This window comes from Protopterus annectens, chromosome 6.part0 (assembly GCF_019279795.1).
Source record: "Protopterus annectens isolate FY-2018-M chromosome 6.part0, PAN1.0, whole genome shotgun sequence".
NCBI lineage: Eukaryota > Metazoa > Chordata > Ceratodontiformes > Protopteridae > Protopterus > Protopterus annectens.
In genome coordinates, this window is record NC_056737.1 from 1158876154 (window position 1) to 1158900607 (window position 24454).

Genomic DNA, 24454 nt, shown 5'->3' on the forward strand with positions numbered 1-24454 from the left:
GTCAGGTGCCCCCCAAGAGGGTAGGCTAAAAACATGCCAATAAAACATGCATGCACCAATATATATATATAATACCTTCATCTACAAGCAAATACACCACATAGGTTGTATAGGTTAGAGAAGAGCAGATAAGTTGCAGCAAAGATATGGGGGATGGTGGGTGGGTAACCTGGACTGCAACAGTGAATACACTCGAACATCTACATTTATGGTAAGTGTACACAACTCTACTATGTTCTTCGTGTTTCACTGTTGCAGTCATTACACTTGGGTTGAATCCCAAAGCTGAGGTTGGAGCTAAATAGCATTAGGAGCGGCTATGAGGCCCTGCAGAACTGCAGTGGCAAAGCCTGCCCTGGATTTAGAGTAGAATGGTAAATGACAGTGCTTTGTAAAGGTCTGCACTGAACTAGGTAGCAGCCTCTAAAATGTCTTTGGTTGGTACTCCCCTGAGGAAGGCTGCTGCTCTGGTTGAATGTGGCCTAATGCCCTTAGGTACTGGCTTGCCATGTTGTGAATAGCAGAAACGAATGCAGTGGCCTATCCACTTTGAAAGAGTCTGCTTTGAGATAGCCTTTCCTTGTGATCCTGCAGCATATGCCACTAGAAGTTGCTCTGTCTTTCTGAAAGCTTTGGTTCTGTTCAAGTAGAAGTGTAGCTGTCTGTGTATGTCCAAAGAATGCAGAATTCTCTCCCCCTTATTCTGTGGGTTTGGATAAAAAGTAGGCAGATGAATAGTTTGGTTAAGGGCCACACTGGACACTACCTTAGGCATAAATGTCGGGTTTGTCCTCAGAGAAACCCTGTCTGGATAAAAAATTATAAAAGGTTCCACAGCCATGAGTGCCTGTAGCTCTGAGACTCGTCCTGCAGAGGTTATTGCGAGGAGCAGAGCTGTTTTCCAAGATAAAAACTTTATATCAGCTGTAGCGGCTGGCTCAAAAGGAGGCAGGGTGAGTTTTTCCAAAACATAATTGAGGTCCCATGCAGGTATTGGTGATCTCCTTGGAGGCCTTAAGTTTTTGGCTCCTCTGAGGTACTGCCTTAACAAGGGATGAGGAAAGATTGGTGGCTCTGTATTGTAATGAGCCGAAATGGCAGAGGCATGAATTTTAATTGATGAAAAGGATACGCCTTTGTCCAGCATCTCAGTTAAGTATTGCAAAATCTGAGGAATATTTGGTACAGCTGTGTCAATTCCTTGTGCCTGGTTCCAAGTACAGAATCTCTTCCATTTTCCAGCGTAAGATTTTCTGGTACTAGGCCATCTGGCCTCCAAAATGACATCCATTACAGCTTTAGTGAGAGACGCATTTTGTATCACTACATTATCCGCCATGCTGCCAGATTTAAGGTCTTTAATTGGCTGTGCAGGATCTGATTGTTTTGTTGGGCTAGTAGATGAGGTATTTCAGGCAAGGTCCAAGCCGGGCATTGAGACAAGTTCCTTAGGATTGGGTACCAGTGCTGGCGGGGCCAGTCTGGGGCAATCAGTATCATCTTTGGCTTCTCTTGTCTGACCTTTAGGAGTACCTTGGGGAGGAGAGGCAGTGGAGGAAAGGCATATACTGCTAAGGTTTTCCAGCTGAAAGAGAGGGCGTCCACTTTCCATGCTTGTCTGTGATAAGTCCTTGTGCAGAATCTTTTTAGTTGGTAGTTGTGAGGAGAGGCAAATAGATCTATATCCGGGCATCCCCATTTCCTTGTTATCATGCTGAAGACTTGTGGATCCAATTTCCACTCGTGGGGATCCATGAGGTTTCTGCTTAGTTCGTCTGCCAGAGTATTTATCTTTCCTGGCAAGAATTGTGCCTGCAGATGTACTTGGTAAGTCAAAGCTGTGTCCCACAGAGTCATGACTAGTCTGCAAAGGGAGTAAGAATGAGTGCCTCCCTGCTTGTTTATATACCACATGACCGTGGTGTTGTCTGTCTTTATCAGTTGTTGTCCCGGATGAAGTAGGTCCTTGAAGGCTGTCAGGGCATTCTGAACAGCTAGCATCTCTTTTTGATTGATATGTAGATGCATTTGGTTTGCGGACCATGTTCCTTGAATACATCTTCCTGCCATGTGGGCCCCCCAGGCATAATCTGATGCATCCGTTGTTAATGTCTGCCTGGCTAGGGGTAAAGTGAATGGCTGTCCCTTGTTCTGGTGACAAGCCTTCGCCCACCAACGAAACTCCTGTAGCAGGCAGGGAATGAGGGTAATTATTGTTTCCAGGCTGTGGCAATGTTGAGTCCAAACACTTTTTAGGTACCATTGAAGTTTCCTCATATGCAGTCTCGCATATGGAATTAGTAGAATGCAGGATGCCATGAAGCCCAAAGCCTGCAGATTTTTTCTTGCAGATAACTGGGCCTTTGTTGCCAACAGGTTGAAATAGGTAGTCAGTTGCCTTTGTTTTTCTGGCGTGAGATAAGCCATCTGGGCAGTTGTATTTAAGCTTGCACCCAGGAATATTATCTCTTGAGAGGGTACTAGTTTTGATTTCTTTTCGTTGACTGTGTACCCTAGGCCTGTTAGAAATCTCTTTACAAATGCCAGATGCTGTAGTAGAATGACCCTGTTCTCTGCTTGAATGAGGCAGTCATCCAAGTAAGGATATATTTGTATTCCTCTTTGTCTGCAGAATGCAATTACTGGTGCCAGCACTTTGTGAAGACCCTGGGCGCAGTAGATAAGCCAAAGGACAGTGCAGAGAACTGGTAGTGCGCATTGAGCCAGCTTTGAATCTGAGGTATCTTCTGCATGTTTGTCTGATTGGGGCATGCAGGTATGCCTCTTTTAGGTCTAAAGTCACCAGCCAAGCCTTCTTGCCCAGCATGGGCAGAAGTTGCTGTATAGTCAACATTTTGAATTTTGGTATATCCAGAAATGTGTTTAGAAAAGGTAGGTCCAGTATCGGTCTCCAGGTCTTGTCCTTTCTTGGTACCAAGAACAGTCTTGAATAAAATCCTTGTCCCTGCTCTTGCTCTGGTACTTGTTGAATGGCCCTCATGTCCATGAGGGATGAGACTTGCTTTTCTGCCTCTGCCCATTGATGTTTTGGTAGGTCTGGCCAACCGTTTGTCCTTGGCAGGGTATGGAAGTGAAACTTGTAGCCTTGTGACACTATGTCTAGGACCCATTTGTCCTGGGTTATTATATGCCAGTTTTGAGAAAAAAGTGCTAGTTTTCCCCCTAAAGGTGCTGCCAGAAGATAAGTGCTTGGTGCAGGCAGGGGGAAGTCATTGGGACTGTTTCCTGTATGGTTGTGATTTGTCTTCTCCACTTTTGGAGGTAGAAGCACCCCATTGTTTAGACCTGCACGAACCCTGGGGCTGGGATCTGCCTCTTGGGCATCTGTATCTGCCCCTTTGTGGTCTGTCTGACACTGGAAAGGACCAATTCTTTGTAGGCCAGTGTCTGCTAAATCTTGGAGGCTGAACCTGTAAGAAATCCTTAACCGTTTGCATAGATTTAGCTTTGTCCTCCATTTTCTTTAACACCTCTTCTGCTTTAACACCAATCAAAGTATCATGCTGTAATGGGGCATCTAATAATTTTGCTTTGACATGATCAGGCAGACTTTGTTCCTTTAACCAAGCATGCCTCCTGATGACAGAACCCGTAACAGCGGCTCTGCAGGAGGCCTCCAAAGAATCAAAACCACATTGCAAAGTATGCTTTCCAACTTGTTCAGCTGCATGCAATAAATCCTGCATTTCTTTGTTTTCTGCACATTCAGAATTTGTCAACATTTTCTGTTTAAGCAGTGACATAATATATTGCTGATATTTGAGCATATGAAACTGACAAATTAAAGCCCTTATAGCCAAGGTAGCAGAAGTGTAAATCTTTTTTCCCCATCTGTCCAATGCCCTAGAATCCCTTTCAGACGGGGTAGGGTTTTTTGCAGCAGAAGCCTTGACCCCTTTGGGACCCTGAGAGATGATTTCTGGGTCAGCAGCAGGGTTTTTGAAAAGGAATTTATGAGAGTCAGGGACCCTGTAGTACCTGTCCGGCTTGACAGGAGCTGGAGGTAAGGAGTCAGGGGTCAGACTGGACTCTGAAAATACATCATCAACAATGTCTAACACAGGTGGAATAGCAAGGGGCCTGTGTTGTGGTTGTAAAAGGAAGTCTCTGAGCCTTTTCTTAGATTCTGAAAAATCCTGGCTCTCCCAGTGGAAATGCTCCCTCATGGTATGCAAGGTTTCCCCAAAAGAGTAATCCTCAGGAGGAGAGGCTGAATGGATAGATTCTTCAGCATCAGAATCCTCATAGGGAGGAAGAGAGTATTCCTGATCAGAAGAGGAATCAGATGAAACGGAAACCTGATCTGAAGATTCATATTCTGTCTCTTGCCTAAGCCTTTTATCAGGAGGGGGATGGGAACCCCTGATCAAAGTAATTAAGTCTTCGGCCATTTGAGCATCTGATTTTTGGGCATGGAGGCCTGTCCATGAGGCTGTTGTACTTGCTTCTTTGTCTTTAAGGGTGCTTTAGTCTTTGCCTTTGAAGCTGAAGTGGTTTTAATGTATAATTGAGTTGGTCTGAAAACACCCTCAGAAGCCGATGCCTGCTCAGGGCTCCGGACCCATCTGAGGGAATAGTCTCCGAAGGTCCAATACTTTGACCTTCCAGCGGCCTAGGCGACTCCACATGGGAGTCGGTAGCAGTCTGCAGGTCTAAAGTAGCGGGCGTCAGGGGCTGCGAAGGCGCCTCACTGAAAACTGGTGAACCGGCGACTGGCTTAGAAGAAGCCTTATCATCGGTTTTGGACCTCGGATGCCTGTCCTTTTCTTTTTCTTTGCGTTTCTTGTGAATTCCGGTAGTCGGATGGCTATCCGATGACATGGTATAATTAAATCTTCTGCCAAAATAGTGTAATGCTAAATCGTACTGACGCTTAATAGTGCGTTGGTTAAATCTAGCACAAAACTGACAACTAGCAACGTGGTCAGGACCTAGGCAAGGAATACAGTAAGAATTAAAGTCCTTATGAGGTATTTGCTTCCCACAAGAAATACAATTATTAACTTTTTCTGACATCGGTCTGGAGCAAGAAAAAAGTTTCCCCAATGGGGTACTTAGCTTTTAATGAAGACTTTGGATCTGAAATTCGAACATGAAAATCTCAGGAGTCGGCCGACCGGCACTTGCGAACTGCTTATGCTTTGGGCACCGTGCGGCAAGAAAGACTGAAGAAAATGGCGTCGGCTGCATCTTTTATACCCCTGACGCACTGACGTCAGGGAAGAGGCGACAGCAACCGACGCTGGACCTAGACTTTGGAATTCAGGCCGACTGAGGGTAGCCTGCCAGCAGGATAACCCAAGTGTAATGACTGCAACAGTGAAATATGGAAGAACATCAGGAAACTATGGAAACTCTGATGCAGTCAATGTTGAGGAGTGATAGGCCAGTGAGTTTCCATATTTATTTATTTAGTTTACATTTGTTAACCAGGATAGTCCGACTGGATGCATGTCCATTTTCAGCGGAGGCCCGGGGAGAAAAGCTCCATGGAATAACAAATCATCATAACATGTCACATATTACAAATAACACATATATTATTTACAGAGATTATATGGGCAGACAATACAAATTACATACAGAATATTTTCAGAGATTAGAAGAGCAAACATTATAACAAATTATCAGGTAGTGTTTTTCAGTGAGAGAATCGGATAAAATTACATAATAGGCTACCTAGCAGATTTACACATTCCAGAGACAGGTTAACCAGGCTTGATACAGTGACATAGCTAGTTTGTTCCTAGATGGTGTTTGAGCCTAGTTTTGAAATGACCAAGTGAAGAGAGTAAGGTAATATCAGCTGGTAGAGAGTTCCACGATCTACCTACAGAATTTACGAATAGTGAGTCACTGGCTGAGTTATTAGTTTTACATATCTGAATAAGGAGTCTGTTGGAGGAGCACAGCGGTCTAGGATTATTATAGAGGGTGACAAGATCTTTTAAGTGCAGGGGTATTGTTAGGATTATATATGATTTTATGGGCCATAACCAATTGGTTATATAGTATAAGACTGGGTAGTTCAAGCCATCCAAGCTGGATTAGATTGATGCAGTGGTGTGTCCTAAAAGGCAGCCCAGTGGCAAACCTGGCAATGTGGTTATAACAGACTGAGAGTTTGTTCATGACAGTCTTGTTAACATTAGAGAGAAGAGGGGATGCATACAGAAGAGTAGAGAGAAGGTGAGATCGAGCTATGGCAACTTTGGCTGGGGGGGGGGGGGGTTAGGAAGGCTTTTATTCTGTAAAGTGATCCTAGTTTTTTGTTGATGGTTTTGATCAATTGGTTAACATGTAGGTCGAATTTTAGATTATTATCTGTAATGACACCTAATAGTTTAGTGGAGAGGTCAGGGGAGATTATTGCTCCATAGGTTCATAGGTTGGTACTAGGCTATCAGCCCTAGGGCCTATACAAGCCTAGCCATAACAATTCCCTGGCTATTTCTTCCCACATTATTTACTTTCCTGGACCCCTGTCTAGCAGGGCGACTGACGTGATCCCTGGGGTGAATTTCCTTTCTCCCATCCAATCGTCAAGGTTCCTCTTGAAGAGGTCCAAAGAGGCACTCTGCTTGACATGTATGGGCAATCTATTCCAGAGTCTGGGGAGTCTCTGGGTCAGGAACCTATCCCTCCAGCATGTTTTGTTTATTGTGATGACAAGGTTTAGATCCCTGGAGCGTGTAGCTCTGAGGGATTGGGATTTCTTTAAGTGTAGCATGTCCAACAGCTCTGGGTTTGACATGGCCTTGTATGTTAAGCAGAGATCGCCTCTGAGTAGACGATATGCGACAGAGTATAGCTGGAGTTTTTAAGGCGGTCAGCGTAGGGCATCTGCTTTAGGCCTGTGATTCTTTTAGTGAGGTATTTCTGAGGCCTTTCCAGTTGTTGCAGATGTCTTGAGAGGTACATACCAAATGGGGCGTTGTATTCTATAATGGGTCTAATGAGGGATGAGTACAGTGGGACAATGACCTCCTTTTTCTGGATGAAAAGCCCTTCGTGATGAGGTGTGCCACATAGAAGGATTTCCTGACTGTTGTGGCAATGTGGTTATCGAAGGTGAGACCACTGTCCACCTGTGTCCCTAAGTCTCTTATCACACTTTCTGTGTTTAGTGTACTGCCACCTATATGGTAATTCATGGATACATGTTTTTTCCCAAAGGGGATAACAATACATTTCTTGGCATTGAGCTTGAGCCCATGGCTCTGGCACCAAGCATCTGTTTCTGTAAGGCCCTTTTGTAGAGTATCCACATCATTTGGGGATTCAATAATGGCTCCCATCATTTGCTTTTATTATAAAGTTAACTGCAGTAGACCTTTGTGTAGGTAATAATAACAGCATTTAAGTTTTTTTAGGATTTAGAATCAGACGTCGTTGGGTAAGCCAGTTTCCTATGGTGTTAAAGGTGGTCTGGGTGGCTAACTGTAACTCTACTGGGGATGTGGCTGAGCAAATCAGGGTAGAGTCGTCAGCATATTAGATACAGCTGACTTTTGGGTTGACAGTACTTATATCGTTGATGAAAATGCAAAATAACAGGGGCCCTACCTAGTATAGAGCCTTGTGGTACTCCAAGGGTGTTAGGTAGTAGGTTAGAGAGTTTATTCTGCCAAAGAACAGCCTGCTGTCTACCACTTAGATAGGATTTAAACCATTGAAGGGCTTCAGGATCTAGAGTGAGTGTTTGCAGGGTGTGGATTAATAGTTGGTGGTCAACCATACTGAATGCCTTGGAAAGATCCAAGAAGGGGGCTGAAGAAATATGGTTATTGTTTTGATTATAGTTTATGGTGTTGGTAAAGGCTAGTAGGGATGAGGTAGTACTGTGGTGAGGTCTGAAACCATGCTGGGTATTTGCCATGAGGTGGTTATGGATTAGGTGGTGCATGAACTGTCTCTGAATACATTTTTCCATAATCTTTGCAGAGAGAGTATAGCTATAGACCTATAGTTGGAGAATTCAGTAGAGCTACCTCCTTTATGGAGTGGGATTACATATATTTTACAGATACTGGGAATTTTAGCTTTTCTATGGTTCGACTGATAAGTATCAATACCGGGCATGCAATAGCATCAGCTGATTTTTGTAGGTACTCAGCAGAAAGTTGGTCAGCCGATAGTGTGGTGGGTTTTAGTTTTTTTTATTAGGGTATGGATAAGTGATGTGGCGACAGGTTGAAAACTAAATGACAGTAGGTTTCTAGAGGTGGTACTTTCTAGGCCAAGGGAGCTAGGAGGTAGTTGGCTGGCTAGGGCCTGAATTGTCTCGGTAAAGAATTGGTTAAAACTATTTGAAACATCCTCTGGGTTTATCAGTAGTGGCAACTGGGACAGGGGTAGTAGTTTGTCCAGGGTGTAGTAGTTTATCCAGGCCTGCCCAAAACTTCTGAGCGTTCTTTTGATTTTCTGTCTGTAATTTGCAGTAGTATTGTTTTTTGTCTTGTAGTATGAATTTTTTTAGTTTCGTTCCTAAGTTGCCTGTATTTAATTTGATCTTGGGGGTGTTTAGTTGAACACCATAAAGCCCAGGCTTTGTTTCTAAGGCTAATTTTGAGTCTAGTCTCTTTTGAAAGCCATGGTGCAGTTTTTGCCTTTGTTCTTTTTGAGCGAATAGGTGCGTGTAAGTCAAGGATCTCAAGGAATTTATTGTTAAAGTACACAACTGCTTCCTCTAAGGGGAGGAGTTTTAAAATAGACCAATTACATGATTTTAGTTCCTGTTGGAATTTGGCTGAGTCAAAGTTTTTGTTATTTCTAACATTTCTTAGTAAGGGTTGTTGGGGATTGATAGCTTTGTGCTTAATTATATATGTGAGATGGTGATTGCTTAGACTATCGGGGAGGGTACCAGAGGTGTACAAATGGGGGTGACTATTGATGAGTACCCAATCAAGTATGCTTTCTTTTTGGTTGGGCTTACTTACCCTAGTAGGGATGTTAATGATTTGCGTAAATGAGTGTAGGTTAATATGGGTCGTTGGGGATTCTGATGAACAGGTGGCCCAGTCTATATTGAAGTCTCCGAGAATTAGGGTTTCTTGGGGGGTAGTGACTAGATATCCAGTGTAAGGTTTGTTCAAGTGTAGCTATATTACCTGGGGGGATATACATGCAGATGATATAAATGCATTTACTTTTGTTAAGTTGCAGTTTGGTGGCTAGAATCTCTAAATTGTTAATCTGAGGTGGTTGTACTACATCTGTGGTTACAATCAGCTCTGATTTATAGAGTATAGCTACCCCACCCCCATCCTGGAAGCACGGCCCAGCCTGTGTATGTTACACCCAGGAGGTAGTACTTCATTGTCTGTAGTGGTAGGTTTTAACCAGGTCTCTGATAGACAGAGAATCACAGGAGAGTGAACAGCAAGAAGTGCATGCAGTTCATGTACCTTGTTATTAATGCTTCTAATACTAAGATGACAGGTTAGGAGAGAGTTAGATGGCCTGGAAATTGTAGGTTTGTAGCTTAGGTTACAGGTAGAGGGGGAGTATGTGCCTAAGGTGGATGGGCCAGGGTTGGGGTGTAGGTCTCCACCAAGTAATAGGCTAGGCCTAAGCTTGGAGATAAGTTTCAGGAATTTGTCTAAAAGTTTGGGGTAGAGTTTGATTCTAGTGCTAAATTTTCCTAGAGGTGATGTGTAGGAAGTGAGAACACGATCTTGGATATGACCTGGTACTGTAAATATGGTTCAAGGTGGGATGATTGACAACCTGGGTGATAGCATGGGCCTCTGGAACTTGGAAGTCCTGTGAGAGACTGATTTTCATATAAGGTAAGGAAGTATGGGGCTAATAGGAGGGGTAGTAAAAAGCAGTGCAATATTGTTTGGGATGTGGCTTGAGGGATAAGAAATTATTACACCTGGAACTGCAGTACCAGAAGATAGTGTGGTTAGGTAACTGTATTGGAAGGGAGTGGGAAGCTGCCAGATGAAAGTTGATAGGTGCTGGTGAGATGTAGGTAGAGGGTTTGAGTGGGGAATAATTATCACAGCAAGAGGTGATAGGAGCTAGTAGGTGGGGGAGTGGCTCATCAGGAAGAAATATAGAGGTAGTGGGGGCGGGTGGAAATTGGGGGCAGGGAGGGGAGCACAGTGAGCCTGAGTGTAGCGAGGGCGAACGGAGCGGGGCTATTGCAAATCCCAAGGTTTTCTAGTCTGCCTTAGAGCAGTTAGGTAGGTATTATGGCACTTTTTTATACATTTAATTTTGTTAGCTTATAGGTTCAGTTTATAGGAAGTGAAGCCTTTAGATTATGTCCTTTTGTATTACACTTTTTAAAGTTAGTATGCTATAGGTAATACAATTTGTGGTTGTTTTGATGGTAAAATGTCAAAGATTAGAGGGCAGGGGTAAGCTACTTTTTAGGTAGGGTTAGGAATAAGCCAATTCAAATTCTCTAATGAGAGAGAGAACAAGGTAAAAAGAAAGGTCTAGCAGAAGAGCAGCTAGAAGGAAAGGAGATTTATAACTTAGTAGAGTTCAGCAAATTCAGAAGAAGGCAGCAGTAGGAGGAGTGAGGTACAAAAGGGGAGGGCACAAACAGAAATAACTGCAGAGCCAAGTTCTAGAACTGCACAGCAAGGAACAGTCACTTAGACTACCAGGTACTGTGAAAAGTATCTATGCAGCTGACAATTTTGTAGATTAGGAATTCTTAGAGCAATAGAAACCTTATGCCAGGAGTGAGTATGGAGTGGGAGAAATATGGACAAGTGTATTGAGAAGGAGAAGACTGAGTAAAACAATGATTCCAAACTAGAAAGTGTAGGGTTTAGAGAGATCTCTGGTGGGGGTGGGGGTTACCAGTAGTGTGCACTCCCTGAATACATTCTAATGAAATTTACAATCATTCAAGGGTTAAATCATTAACATACACTGTAATGTTCCTGTACTTTAAACCGGCCACAGACTTTTGCAGATGCAGTTTGCTGGTAGAGAACTGCTATAGGGATGCCCCACATTGTTTGTATTAGCTGACAACTGTAAATGGAAATAAAAAAAGAAGATTAGGAAAAGCTGATAAGGGGAGTGCTATATTACAGAACAACAGATGACACAGGATGAAATTGAGAATGTGCCACAGGAAGATGCAATAGAACTTTCTATAGAATGCCCGCAGGAAACGGAAAACAAGGGATGTGCCCTCAGTATGGAAGAAAATGAGTTAAGAGAAGAGTTGCTTGATTTAATAGACAAAGACAGATATATCAAGATCAATGAGGGAAATAGACTGCAGAAGGTTAATGAAACCCCAAAAGTCCGAAACTTGATAAAACAAATGAACACAGTAATCAGGACTGTCCATAGAGATCCATGCGATATAACAGAAGTAAATGGAATATATTACTGTGCTGCTAAATTAATAACTGATAAGGTTCTACCACAGGAACACAGCGTAGCGAGGGAAAAGAGGGGGCAAAAGCAAATACCATCATGGAAATATCGAATAGAGAAAACTATAAAGCAGCTAAGACAAGAAGTGTCGTTGTTAGAAGATTATAGAAGAGGGAACAGATCAACAAAATTACTAAGAAAGATAGATGTGATAAAAGCAATGTGCAGTGTTAGAACAGACCAGGATCTATTATGCACTATTGCAGATAAACTAAAAAGTTCGAAACAGGTGGAAAGACTTAGAAGATATGAAGATAAATATAAGGGAAAAGCACAAAATAAGCAATTTATTGATGACCCACAAAAGTTTTATAGAGAATTGAGAAATAAGGTAAAAGGAATTGAAAGACCACCAAAAAAAGAGGAAGTAGATACATTTTGGAGACGTATCTTTGAAGATCCTGTGGAACATAACAAAGATACTAAATGGATAGAAGAAGTAAAAGAAAGAATAAAAAGTTTAAAGGCACAGGATATGAAATGGGGCGAAACAGCCAGAGAGATTGAAACAAAGTTGAGAAAAGCCTCTAACTGGAAAACCCCAGGCCCAGATGCAGTACCTAACTTTTGGCTTAAAGTATTAACTTCTTTGCACGAGGATCAAGCCATGAATAAGAACTATTTATATGCACACCCTGAACAGACACTGCACTGGTTAACAACAGGAAAAACAATGCTCTTACTTAAGAGTGAACCTGCAAACTACCCTAAAAATTATAGACCAATAACTTGTCTTCAAACAACATATAAACTATACATGGGAATTGACGCCGACAGAGTTTATAGTCATTTAGAAGAAAACTCAATTATGGCAGTAGAACAAAAGGGCAATAAAAGAAAGTCATATGGAATAAAGGATCATTTGTTGTTAAACAAAGTTACAGTGGAAAACTGTAAGAAGGGGAAGAATCTAAGTATGGCATGGATTAACTACAAAAAAGCATTTGATAGTATCCAACATTCATGGATAAAAGAGTGCTTAAAAAATGTATAAGATACACCCTACACTGACTGACAACATTACAGTAACCATGAAACAGTGGCAGGCCACTTTGCAATTAAGTCATGATAAAGGACAGATTATTATCCCAGGGATAAAAATCCAAAGGGGGATATTCCAAGGTGACTTTCTGTCACCGTTGCTTTTCTGCCTTGCCATTAATCCATTAAGCTGTTTACTTAACAGCTTAGGCCATGGCTACAATTTGGCTACTAGAAAACAACAAAGTCTAATGGCTTCTCATCTTCTCTTTGTCGATGATTTAAAACTGTATAGCTCATCAGATGAGGGACTGAAAGCACAGCTGCAGGTTGTCAAGACTTTTCTCAGATGATATTGGAATGTCATTTGGTCTTGATGAATGTACAAAAGCAACTTTTAAAAAAGGAAAACTGCAGCACCAGGAAAACATCAGTTTGGGACAAGAATGTGATATAAAAGAACTTGAGCAAGAGGGAGTGTATAAATACTTGGGAACTGATGAAGGATCAGCAATAAAACATGAACAAATGCGAATAAAGCTCAGTAAGGAGAAGACTTAAATTAAACCTGAACACAGCATTAACATCTAGGAACAAGATCCAAGCCATAAATCAATTTGCTCTTCCTTTCCTAACTTATAGTTTTGGAGTGACTGACTGGCCCCAAAAAGTGTTGGATAGATTGGATATTAAAACAAGAAGGATGCTTCATGCTCACCAAATGATTTATAAATATCAGTGTACACCAAGATTATATATTCCCCGTTCTGAAGGAGAGATGGGCCTCCTTGAAATTGATTACATGTACAGATCTGCAATCGTGGAACACCGCACATATCTGCTGACCTCACAGGATCCAAATGTAGTGAAAGTTCTGAAACATGAGGAGAATAAATCTAAGATGACATCACTGCTTAATGTAGCAGAAGCATACCGACGTCAAACAGGAATGGAAATCAAACCAGAAATAGATAAAAACCAGGCAGCAACTGAATGTGATAAAAAACAAAAGAAAGAATATAAGGTGAAGGACCAGATGAGAATGCAAGAAATGTGGAAAAAACATAAATATAGTTGCAAGTATAGAAAACTTCTGGAAGAGCCTCATGTTGATCAAAAACAAATGCAGGAATGGCTAAAAAGAGGTGAATTCACATCAAGAAATGAAAGGTTAATACTGGCAGCCCAAGATAGTGGGCTACATACATGCTGGTTTACAAAGTCCATTGAACATGTGGGAGAAACAGTGTAAAACCGAACTGGAAAGAGTCACACACCTTGTTGTTGGTTGCAACGCACTAATGGCTGAGGGACTGTATACTGAAAGGCATAATAATGTCGCGAGACTGTTACACTGGAGATTGTGCAAACATTATGGTATCGAATTGGCTGAAAAACACTGGAAACATGAGCCACAAAGAATCATAGAAAATGATGAAGCTTATATCACATGGAATCACCCAATACCAACAGTTCAAAGGTTAGATGCTAGAAAACCGGATATAGTGGTCCAAGAAAAGAAGACAAAAGTAAGCATTGATCATTGAAATCACCACACCTAGTGACTACAGAGTTTTGCATACAGAGAGACACAAAGTCATAAAATACCTTGATCTGCAGGCAGAAATGACAGCCATGTGGAAGAAAGATACCCAGACAGTTCCAACAGTAGTAAGAGCAACTGGTCTTATAAAAAAGAACGTATTTAGATATGTTACCAATTCATGTAACACTGTACAAATTGCAGAAGTCGTCATTACTGGGCACATTGCGGGTGCTGAGACGTGTACTTTTGGCTAACATCAAAGAGTGAAACAATACTAATTCCGTGAACTTATTGTGCTTTGACTTAGGAATGGGGTCTATTCTCATCATTGTATTAGAAACCCAAAAGACTTGGAGAAATTAAAAACAACAGAGAAGGCAAAAATGTACACAATAGGAAAAATGGGTCTGTCAGACTGATATAGCTATTGGAATGATTTCTCATGTGAATGCAAGACTCCTAGGGTACCACCCATTCTTCCAGGTACTAAAGGTGACAATTTGGAAGGGGAAGGAGGGAGGGCTGCTGAACCAGATGAAAATAGGACAAAGCAGGTCTATCATTATAGTCAGTGCATACCCTTCATATCTGATGCTGTCCATTTTTATTTAATTCAACTGATGGGACAGATTCCCTAGCTACTGCTCCCTGTGGGTGGCCTCATGTAAGGATATTCCTGAGCACAGCAGAGCCAAAAGATGAGAGAGATCTGGACTGGACAACATTGCAGCAGCACAAATTTCATCAATTGGTAAGTTTCTTTGAAAAACTGTTGAGACTGCCACTGAATCAGCTGTAGGTTTTTGGATAAATGTGGTCCCATCTTATCATAAACAAACAAAATGCAATTTGACAACCATGTTGAAAGAGAGGCCTTAGATAAACCATAACCTAGCTTAGCTTTGGAAAGGGTCTCAGGCAACTGATCTGATTTTCTGCTGCTTTTTGTTCTATAAAGATAAAACCTGAGCTGCCTGTGAACATCAAGCAAGTGCAAGGTATATTTCCCTTTGTTTGAATATGTTGGAAAGAAAACTGGCAGGTTAATAGACTGATGATGGACTCATTTGCCAACTTAGGGTTAAAGGAAGGATCTGGTTTCAAGAAAACTCTGTCTTTATAGAAGAAAAGTTATGGTAGTTTACAAGAGAGGCCCTGTAATTCTAAAATTATTTTTCCTGAGGTAACTCTTACCAAAATTATGGTTTTCCAAGTCAAGAACTTAATATCCACTGAATCTGCAAACTCAAAAGGAGATTTTGTAAGGGCTTGTAACATTATTGTGATATCCCAAGGAGGGACAGGGTCCAGTACTGTAGATCTAAGAAGAAAGGTACCTATAAGTAAAGGTTCAGAAATTGCTGCCGGTGGTTCCTTCATACTGGAGAAGCTAAAGCCTTTATGAAACAATTCTGAAAGGAAGTTCAAAATGGATAGCAGAGGAGAAGAAAAGGAATCTAATCCCTTGTCTAAGGCCCAAATTGAGAATCTTCTCCACTTACTTCTGTACAGTTTTCTGGTGCTAGTCTTTTGAGATGCTACTACTACTTGTGAAAACCTGTCATCTCTGGCCATCAACAAAAATGAAGAAACCATGCAGTTAGATTCAGGTTGTCTACTTCTAGGAAAGGATGACCAGAAGGATGTGATAGAAGGTCTGGTCTATGAGCCAACATCCAGGGAGGACGCATTAGATGAGGCCAAAGAAATGGGAACCAAATCTTTCAGGAGCAATGAGGATTACTTTCACCTTGCACCTCCTGGCTTTCTGAATGAGTTTGCCTTGAATGCAGTTGCCTGCCATGTGAGCCCCCCAAGCATAGTCTGATGCATCTGTTGTTAGGGTTTGGGCGGTGACGGGTTGAGTGAAAGGGAGTCCCTTGTTGTGGTTGCAAGCCTCTCCCCACCAAAGGAACTCTGCCCTTAGACAAGGAATGACACGAATCAGTGTTTCCAGGTCTTGAGAATGTTGACACCAGAGACTTTTTAAGTACCATTGAATTTTCCTCATCTGCAGTCTTGCATATGGAATTAGTAGAATGCATGAGGCCATGAATCCTAGGGCTTGCAGTATTTTTCTTGCAGACAGCTGAGTTTTGGTGGCCATTAGTTTAAAGAAGTTTGCCAAATAAGCCTGCTTGTTTGGAGTGAGGAATGCCATCTGGGAAGTTGTGTCCAAGCTTGCTTCCAGGAATACAATCTTTTGGCTGGGCACCAGATGTGATTTATTTTCGTTGATGGTATACCCTAGAGAAGTTAGAACTCTCTTTACAAATCTCAGGTGCTGAAGTAGCAATTCCTGACTGTCTGCCTGAATCAGACAATCGTCCAAGTATGGATAAATCTGAATATTTCTCTGCCTGTAGTATGCAATGGCTGGAGCCAGGCACTTTGTGAACATCCTGGGCGCAGTAGATAAGCCAAGGGGAAGTGCAGAGAACTGATAGTGCATAGAGCCTGCCCTGAAACGTAGATATTTCCTGCAAGATTCCTGTATGGGGATCTGCAGATAAGCTTTTTGTCTAGGCTGACTAGCCAGGAGTCCTTGGCTAGCATAGGAAGCAGCCGTTGTAGTGTAAGCATTTTGAATTTTGGGACAACCAGAAAGGTGTTGAGAATGGACAGATCCAGGATAGGGTGTGAAGAGCCCTCTTTTCTGGGCACCAGGAACAGTCTGGAGTAGAAACCCTGTCCCCTTTGGTCTATTGGAACAGGTTGAATAGCCCTGATACTGAGAAGAGAAGTACCTGCTTTTGAGCCTCTGCCTACTGATTTGGAGGAAGGTCTGACAAACTGCTTGGGGATGGCAGTGAGTGGAAGTAGAATCTGTATCCCTGAAATAAAATGTTTAGGACCCATTGGTCCTGAGTAATGTACCTTCAGTTTTTTGCATGCAGGGCGAGTTTTCCTCCTAGGGGTGCAACTACTTGGGCATGGCTGGGAAGGATGATGGACAAGTCACTGTGAACTTTTTCCATAAGGGGGTGGCTTACCACTCCCTGTTTTTGAGGTGGGAGCACTCCATTGTTTAGATCACTGCATACCCTGAGACTCTAGTCTTGGTGGTCTGTTGCCCCTGGGTTTGGACTGAGAAGGTCTGGGAGGGACTGGAAAGGACCAGTTTTTAGAAGGCCAATGCCTACCGAATCTAGGTGGCTGTACTTGTAAGAAATCTTTAACAGTTTGCATAGATTTAGCTTTTTCCTCCGTCTTTTTAAGAACTACTTCTGCTTTTGTGCCAAACAAACTTTCATGGTTTAATGGAGCATCTAGTAATTTTGCTTTGACATGGTCTGGCAAGATTTGTTCCTTCTGCCAAGCATGCCTTCTCAGTACAAAGCCAGTGACAGCAGCCCTGCAAGATGATTCTAAGGCATCAAAACCACACTGCAAAGTATGTTTACTAACTTGGTTTGCAGAATGCATTAAACTCTTGTAAATCTTTATTTTCTGCACAATCTGGAATCAACAACATTTTTTGTTTAATTAGTTCCATAATATGCTGCTGGTACTTCAACATGTGAAACTGGCAATTTAAAGCCCTAATGGCAGGAGTTGCAGAGGTATATACCTTCTTACCCCATCTGTCTAAAGCTCTAGAATCCCTGTCTGAAAGGGTAGGGTTTTTGGCTGTAGTAGCCTTAATACCTTTAGGTCCCTGGGAAACGGTCTCTGGATCTGCAGTGGGATTCTTAAAGAGAAATTTGTGAGAGTCAGGTACTCTGTAGTACCTGTCAGGCTTTCTAGGAGCTGGTGGTAAAGACTGGCTTCCATGAAGACATAATCTACAATATTCAGTGCAAGAGATATAGCTAGAGGCCTCTGTTGAGGAAATTTTAAAACTTATCTGAGTCTCTTTTCGGACTGTGGGTAGTCCTGGCATTCCCAGTGGAAATGCTCTCTTAAGGTGTGCAAGGTTCCTCTGGAGGGGAGGCAGAGGGAATGGAATCCTCTGCATCTGAATCCTCATAGGTAGATAAGGGTATGTCCTGGTAATCAGAGGGCTCAGAGCCTTCGGACTCAGGGTCTGTAGAATCAGAAGGAAAATCAATTCTTGGTCTTTTAAAGGGGGAAGGCTGGCTTCCACTAATTAAAGTTATAAGGTCTTCAGCCATTATGAGCATTTGTTTCTGTGGCATGGGAGCTTGAGAATGCGCTTTGGTCGTCAGTTTTCTAGGCGAGGTGCGAACCATGGGCCAGAGAAACTCGGTAGTTTTAGTCAAAAATGAAGTTGTCAGTTTAACACGAACATCGGAAGATCTGAATATGCCCTCAGAAGTCGGTGCCTGCACAGCGGCTACAGACCCATCCATGGTAGAGACATCCGCAGGTTCCATAGTCTAAGAAGCATCTCACGGTATACCGGACTCTAAACGGGTCTCAGTAGAGGCCTGCGAATCTGTAGAAGCAGTACCTGGGGCTGTGAGGGTGCCTCACTGAGTACCGGTGGACTGGCGACTAGCTTAACAGAAGCGTCATCGGCAGTTTTGGACCTATGTATGTTTTTTCGGAAGATCGGTAGTCGGATGGTTATCAAAGCCATTTCAGAATATGGAGAAGGAGAGCGAAAGAATTTAGTGACAAAGATAGCCCAGCGACGAATAGTTCAGGTGTTAAACAAGGCACAAAACCGACAATGAGGAACGTCGTGGTCTGGGCCTAAACAGGTGACGCAGTACAAATGAAAATCTCTGTGAGGTATTTGCTTTCCACAGGCAAGACAATTGTTAACTTTTTCTGACATCAGTGAGAGCAAGAAAAAAGGATCCCTAATGGGGTACTTAGCTTTGGAAGACTTCAGGTTTGAAACTCGAAAAACGAAAATTTCAGGTAGGGGCCGACCGGCACTTGCGAACTGCTTCTGCTTCAGGCTTCTGCACGGCAAGAAAATCTGATGTAATGGCGTCAGCTGCATGTTTTATACCCCTGACGACCTGATGGAAGAGGCAACAGCATCCGACACAGAAATCCCAAGACTCTGGTATTCGGGCTGACTGAGGGCTACCTGCAGGCAGATAACCCAAGTGTGATGACTGCAACAGTAAAACACGAAGAACATCTTCACTCCTCTGCCCCTCCCATCAGTAGAACAGGACATCCCCAGCACCTGCCCAGTCCCCTTATCTCTAGGGTGCAAGTCATCACTGCCCTCTCAAAGGCAAAAAATACAGCTTCCATGGGACCCAATAACATCCCAGGCTGCATCCTACATGAACTCAGGCGGGAACTTGCAGCACCATTAGGCACCCTATTCAACCAAAGCCTGAGTACCGGCTTCGTCCCAGACAAGTGGAGGACAGCTACTGTCATCCCTTTGCACAAAGGTGGAGTGTCCACTGATCAAGGAAATTATAGCTCCATCAGCCTAACTAGTCCGATCTGCAAGGCCATGGAGCGGATTGTCATGGACCTCATTAACAAGGACATTGGCAACCTCCAGACACTTGATCCCACACAGTTTGGTTTTGCCAAGGGGAGGTCATGTCTGTTAATTTTGGTCAACTTCTTTGAGACAGTCACCAAGGCCACAGATGAGGGGAAGATGGTGCACACTGCCTACTTTGACCTGGTCAAGGCCTTCGATACTATTCCCCACTCAGGTATAATAGATAAACTCTCTCAACTAGGCATCAATCCATATGTTACTAGATGGGTTGCAAGCTGGCTCACTGATAGAACCCACCTAGTCAAAACAGGGAAAGCCACCTCAAGTAGTAGACCCGTAACAAGCGGTGTATCCCAGGGATCAGTCTTGGAGTCTCTGCTGTTTGGGATATACTTCTAAGAGGTGCAGGCCAAATCTAGTGGGCTATGGCTGACCAAGTTTAGAGATGACTGCAAGCTGGGTGCTGTCATCAATTCCTCTAGTGATGTGGACATCCTGCAAGAGGGTCTCACTCAAACAAATGACTGGTGCCAGAAACATGGCCTCAAACTGAATGCCAAAAAATGCATCATCATCATCCCTTTTGGGGAGAATGATGTCCCCACAAATTATCACATTTACAATAAGGCACTAAGCATGCAATCAGTCGTGAGGGACTTGGGAACCCAGGTTGATAGCAAACTGACTTCTGACCACCATATTGCCTCCGTTGTATGGAAAGCTTTCTACATGGCCCACCTCATTAGTACGGGTATCTCATCCAGGGACAAGGTGGTCATAGCATCCCTGTATTCTTCTCTTATATGACAGATTATTGAATACAATGCCACTTTTGGCATGTACCTCACAAAGGAAATGCAGCAGCTGGAGAGACCACAGAGATTCCTCACCCAGAGAATCCAGTGTCTCAAACATCTACCCTACACAGATGAGCTAAAAGCCCTGTCCCTCTACTCAGTCTCCTGCAGACTCCTCAGAGGTGACCTTTGTCTGGCATACAAAGCAATCTCAGACCCTGCCCTGATGGGACTGCTGCATATCTGCAAGTCAAGCTCCACTCGAGTAACCCACACGCAAGACCTCAAGCTGGTCTGTGACATCAATAGGACTTGTTGGCGGGACAGATTTGTGTCCCAGAGACTCCCCCTCCACATAAAGCAGAGTACCTCAGTAAACCCTTTTAAGCGCACTCTGGATAATTGGATGGGGAACAGAAAATACACCTCTGGGATTTCACCTGTGTTCCTGCTGGACAGTGACATAGGGTGCTGACTTGTAGGAACATGGGCTAAATTCTTGGCTAGGCTTGTAAGGGCCTAAGGACCAATAGTCTAGTAACTTCCTATGATTGTGTGACCTTTTTCGACAGGTATGTCAGGAGTCTTGCTTCCTTGAGCTTTTGAGGACTCCTCTTCCTTAACAGAAGATTTATCCAATTGTTTTATGGGGAAAAACTCTGTCGGGCTGGGAGTAATTCTTCCAGAATTAACTTATCCTTTCTGCTCTGAAGAGCTTTATGACCAAAACAGGCACAGGTCTCACAGTCAGTGTTCAAGTGTGCCACACCCAAGCAGCAAACACACATGGAAAGTGTGTCTTGCAGGGGGGGGGGGGGATTTTGTGGCCACCCTTGACAGATTTATGAAACTTTTTTTTACATTTTGCAAACAGCTAGAAAAAGAAATATCAAAAATGAACAAAGTACCTAAATTCTACTGCCCACCGATATAAGTATAAAGCTCAAATTTTAAAAACTTAGTGAAAAACACTACTCTAATTTTATATACATATGTCTATATATAAATGTACAGATAGATACAGATAGATATAGATATATAATATCTTTAACAGGCCTTTCAAATCTGACCTGTAAGAAATCTAAGTACCTAGTTAACTAATCTAAGTAATACTCAAGCACAAACTTTTTTTAAACTAACACTGGAGTACAGGATTAGACCTAAGTCCAATAATAAAACTAAAAGTTTGTCAAAGAAGACATAGTGTCAGAAAATTCAAATGAGATCAGAGCCCTAAAGAAACATGACAGTTTCATCAGGTGACAAATAAGATCTGAGGTATTAAGAGGGACTATGGAGAGGGGAGGAGTCAGAGCTTTGGGTCCACGTTTTTGAAAGTGCTGATACCAATTCTAAGTCAGATCTGAGTCCCATCAATTGAATCAGATGAAACTGGACAACATCAGATCACAAATGTTTCCCTATCATATAATTCCATATAGTACTTTTACAAAGAGTGACTGCCGCGGTGGTACAGCGGTTGCGTTGTTGCCTCACAGCAAGAGGTTCTCCCGTTCGATTCTCAGCTAGTGTGCGGGGAGTGCCATCTGTGTGGAGTCTGCATGTCCTCCTCACGGTCGCGTGGCCTCGGAAAGACATGCGTGAATGGGCGTGCCTTCGCTGAAGGTTGGGTGTCAGGCTGGCAACTCGGCACCATAAAAATCTACTGCCAATCATTAGCGGGCCGGAGTTCCGCTGTGGCAACCCCTTACCGGGAAAAGCCGAAGAGACAACTTTTACAAAGATGGTCTTGGTTATGTGGAATCACCAATCAGACCAGAAAAATAAAAACAGGGCACAGACACAGACTGTCTACAGCAATTAGTCAAAAAGATCATTCAAATATCTTCAGTACTTGCTTCTCCTTTATTTGTCTTTTAAGTATCAAATTATTTCTTCCAGGAATTTCAACAAGTTTGATGCCTTTTGAGAAGTATAAACATGTATCACAGCTGTGAAGAAGTAAAGTTAGCAAAATAATCAAAGAACCTGTGGCAAGAGATCAGTGGATAAAAACAGTTCAAAATGGAGGTGGGAACTTTGCTTTTGCCTTTTTTATTTTTGTTTCTGCAGCTCCTCTTTTTAACATTTTAAAACAACATACCTTGTTAACAAGCACAACTACTTTCCTACATTTTCCATCATCTCTTTGCTTGCTGAGGTGTTCTTTAGTAATATAGACAGCCACCCGAGTTTTGCCACTTCCAGTTGGGAGGCAAACAATAATATTTTTCCCCTCTAAAGCTGGCTTTGCCACTTCCATCTGATAGTCACGCAATTTTATTTCAGGTTCAGGAGAAGCCCTTTCTTGGGGACTGAGGGTGTCTTCAGAATCTGGAATGGCAAAAAAACATGCTTAAATTTGAATGCACTCAGGGCTTGCAGCATGACAAAGTACACTTGACAAAGTACAGCTGTATGCGATTACATACTGTTACCATAGATTTTATAAAGTAATACCAATAATAACTTGTTAACCAGGTAGGCCCACTGGACACACACAGTCATTTTTTAGGGTCGACCCAAAAGTAATGTCTAGTTAAGTAACTTGCTCAAGGTCACACAGCAGGCAGATGAAGGGAGAGGGAATCAAGCTCTGTACCACAGGAAGTACAGCTCACAGCATTAATACTACAGACCAACTGCCAGGACAAAGAGAATGATTCCTGAAATAATATTTTTAACATTTGGGTTTTCACAAATGAGCTTCTCTATTCACTAGTTTTGCAGCTCATAATTCTTATTACAATGCTGCATTGTTGAATGCTCAGCAGTTTTACTAATTTAAAATGAATAATTTCTGCAAATGATTTATACAGTAGTACAAACAGTATCTGAAATTTACTCACTGTCATTAGTCATATTTCAACCACTACTTTTTGTACCTTTTGAACACCTCCATAAAGTGTCTTTCTCCTACAAAAACTCTAGCACTGTTCCTTTAACTGGAGATCCATACAAATGCAGCAGAACTGCCAGATACTATCTTCTGCTTTTAGGCAGAAACCCACAATACCTATAAACAGAAAGGGTAATGAAAGCAACAAGGTATGATTATTAATTAAGATTTCTAAACATGACTGAAACCCTGATTTATGTGTCTAGGAAAGGGTGCTGCTAGTTAACACACAAAGCTCTTCCCTGAAGATCTACTGTTACTCTGAATTCTATCATACAAGAGTACTACTGTTTATGCTGTAATCTTTACTACAGGAGTACTACTGTTATGTTGTATTCTTCCATACAAGAGTACCACTGTTATGATGTATTCCCTCTTACAAAGGTACTGTTATGCTCTGCTACCTCATATGAGAGTACTACTGTTATGCTGTATTCTCGCATACAAGAGTACTAGTGTTATACTATATTCTCTTATACAAGAGTACTACTGCTACGCTGTATTCTCACATACAGGAGTACCACAGCTATGCTGTAGTCTTACATACAAGAGTACTATTCTTATGCTGTATTTTCAAATACAAGAGCACTACTTTTCTTTGAGATAAATTCCTGCTATAGAAGTATTCATAACATCTAGGTGAAACGCAGGACCTGCCACACAGTCTTAATGGAGACAGTTAATTGGCAACATTCCTTCTAGTAACTTGCCTTTTCTATATACTATAATAGTTGTCTAAGCATATCAAAGATTTGCAATAGCAGTGCCTATGTTTTCACATCTGGGAAAAGTACTTACTACTGAACAAAATAACTCAGTTTAACTTTCTTATGTTAAGCAGGAAAGAAAGTGGTCCACTACCAATATATCTCAATCATAACATGAGCCTATGGGTAACTGGAATCTCTCGCCCCCACCCCCTTCTGCCTATCTACAGATACATATATATATCTACACACATGAAGACATATATAAATATATATATATATATATATATATATATATATATATATATATATATATATATACACACACACACACACACACACACACACACACACACACAGATATAGATATAGACATGGGGATATTCATTTGATCTGAAGTCAAAATGTCTAAAAGCTGTTTTTTGCACAAATTATGTAAAGTTAGGATCTGGAATTTGCTCTTTTTCACTGCTGAGCAGTCTTGGAGATGGTACAGATACATTGCAGGGGTTTTGCCCCCCTCCACATAAAATAGCCTTTCTTTTTCGATAGTTTGACATACACCTATAGACATAAACACACACACACATGTATATATTTATGTGTATGTGTGTGTGTGTGTATCTCATTACTGAGAGAATTGTCAAAGAGCATGCCTATGTGTGTGTGTGTTTCAATACTAAGTGAATTGTCCCTGCA

At 42.1% G+C, this 24454-nt stretch overlaps 1 protein-coding gene across 1 annotated transcript in view; it reads right to left on the reverse strand.

Moving 5' to 3' along the window:
* Window positions 1-24454, reverse strand: part of IFIH1 (interferon induced with helicase C domain 1) — a 2457004-nt gene that overhangs the window by 1914341 nt on the left and 518209 nt on the right. Inside the window, exon 5 of the mRNA XM_044074778.1 lies at window positions 22254-22483. Within this exon, the coding sequence (XP_043930713.1) occupies window positions 22254-22483 (230 nt within the window). The remainder of the gene's footprint in view (window positions 1-22253; window positions 22484-24454) is intronic.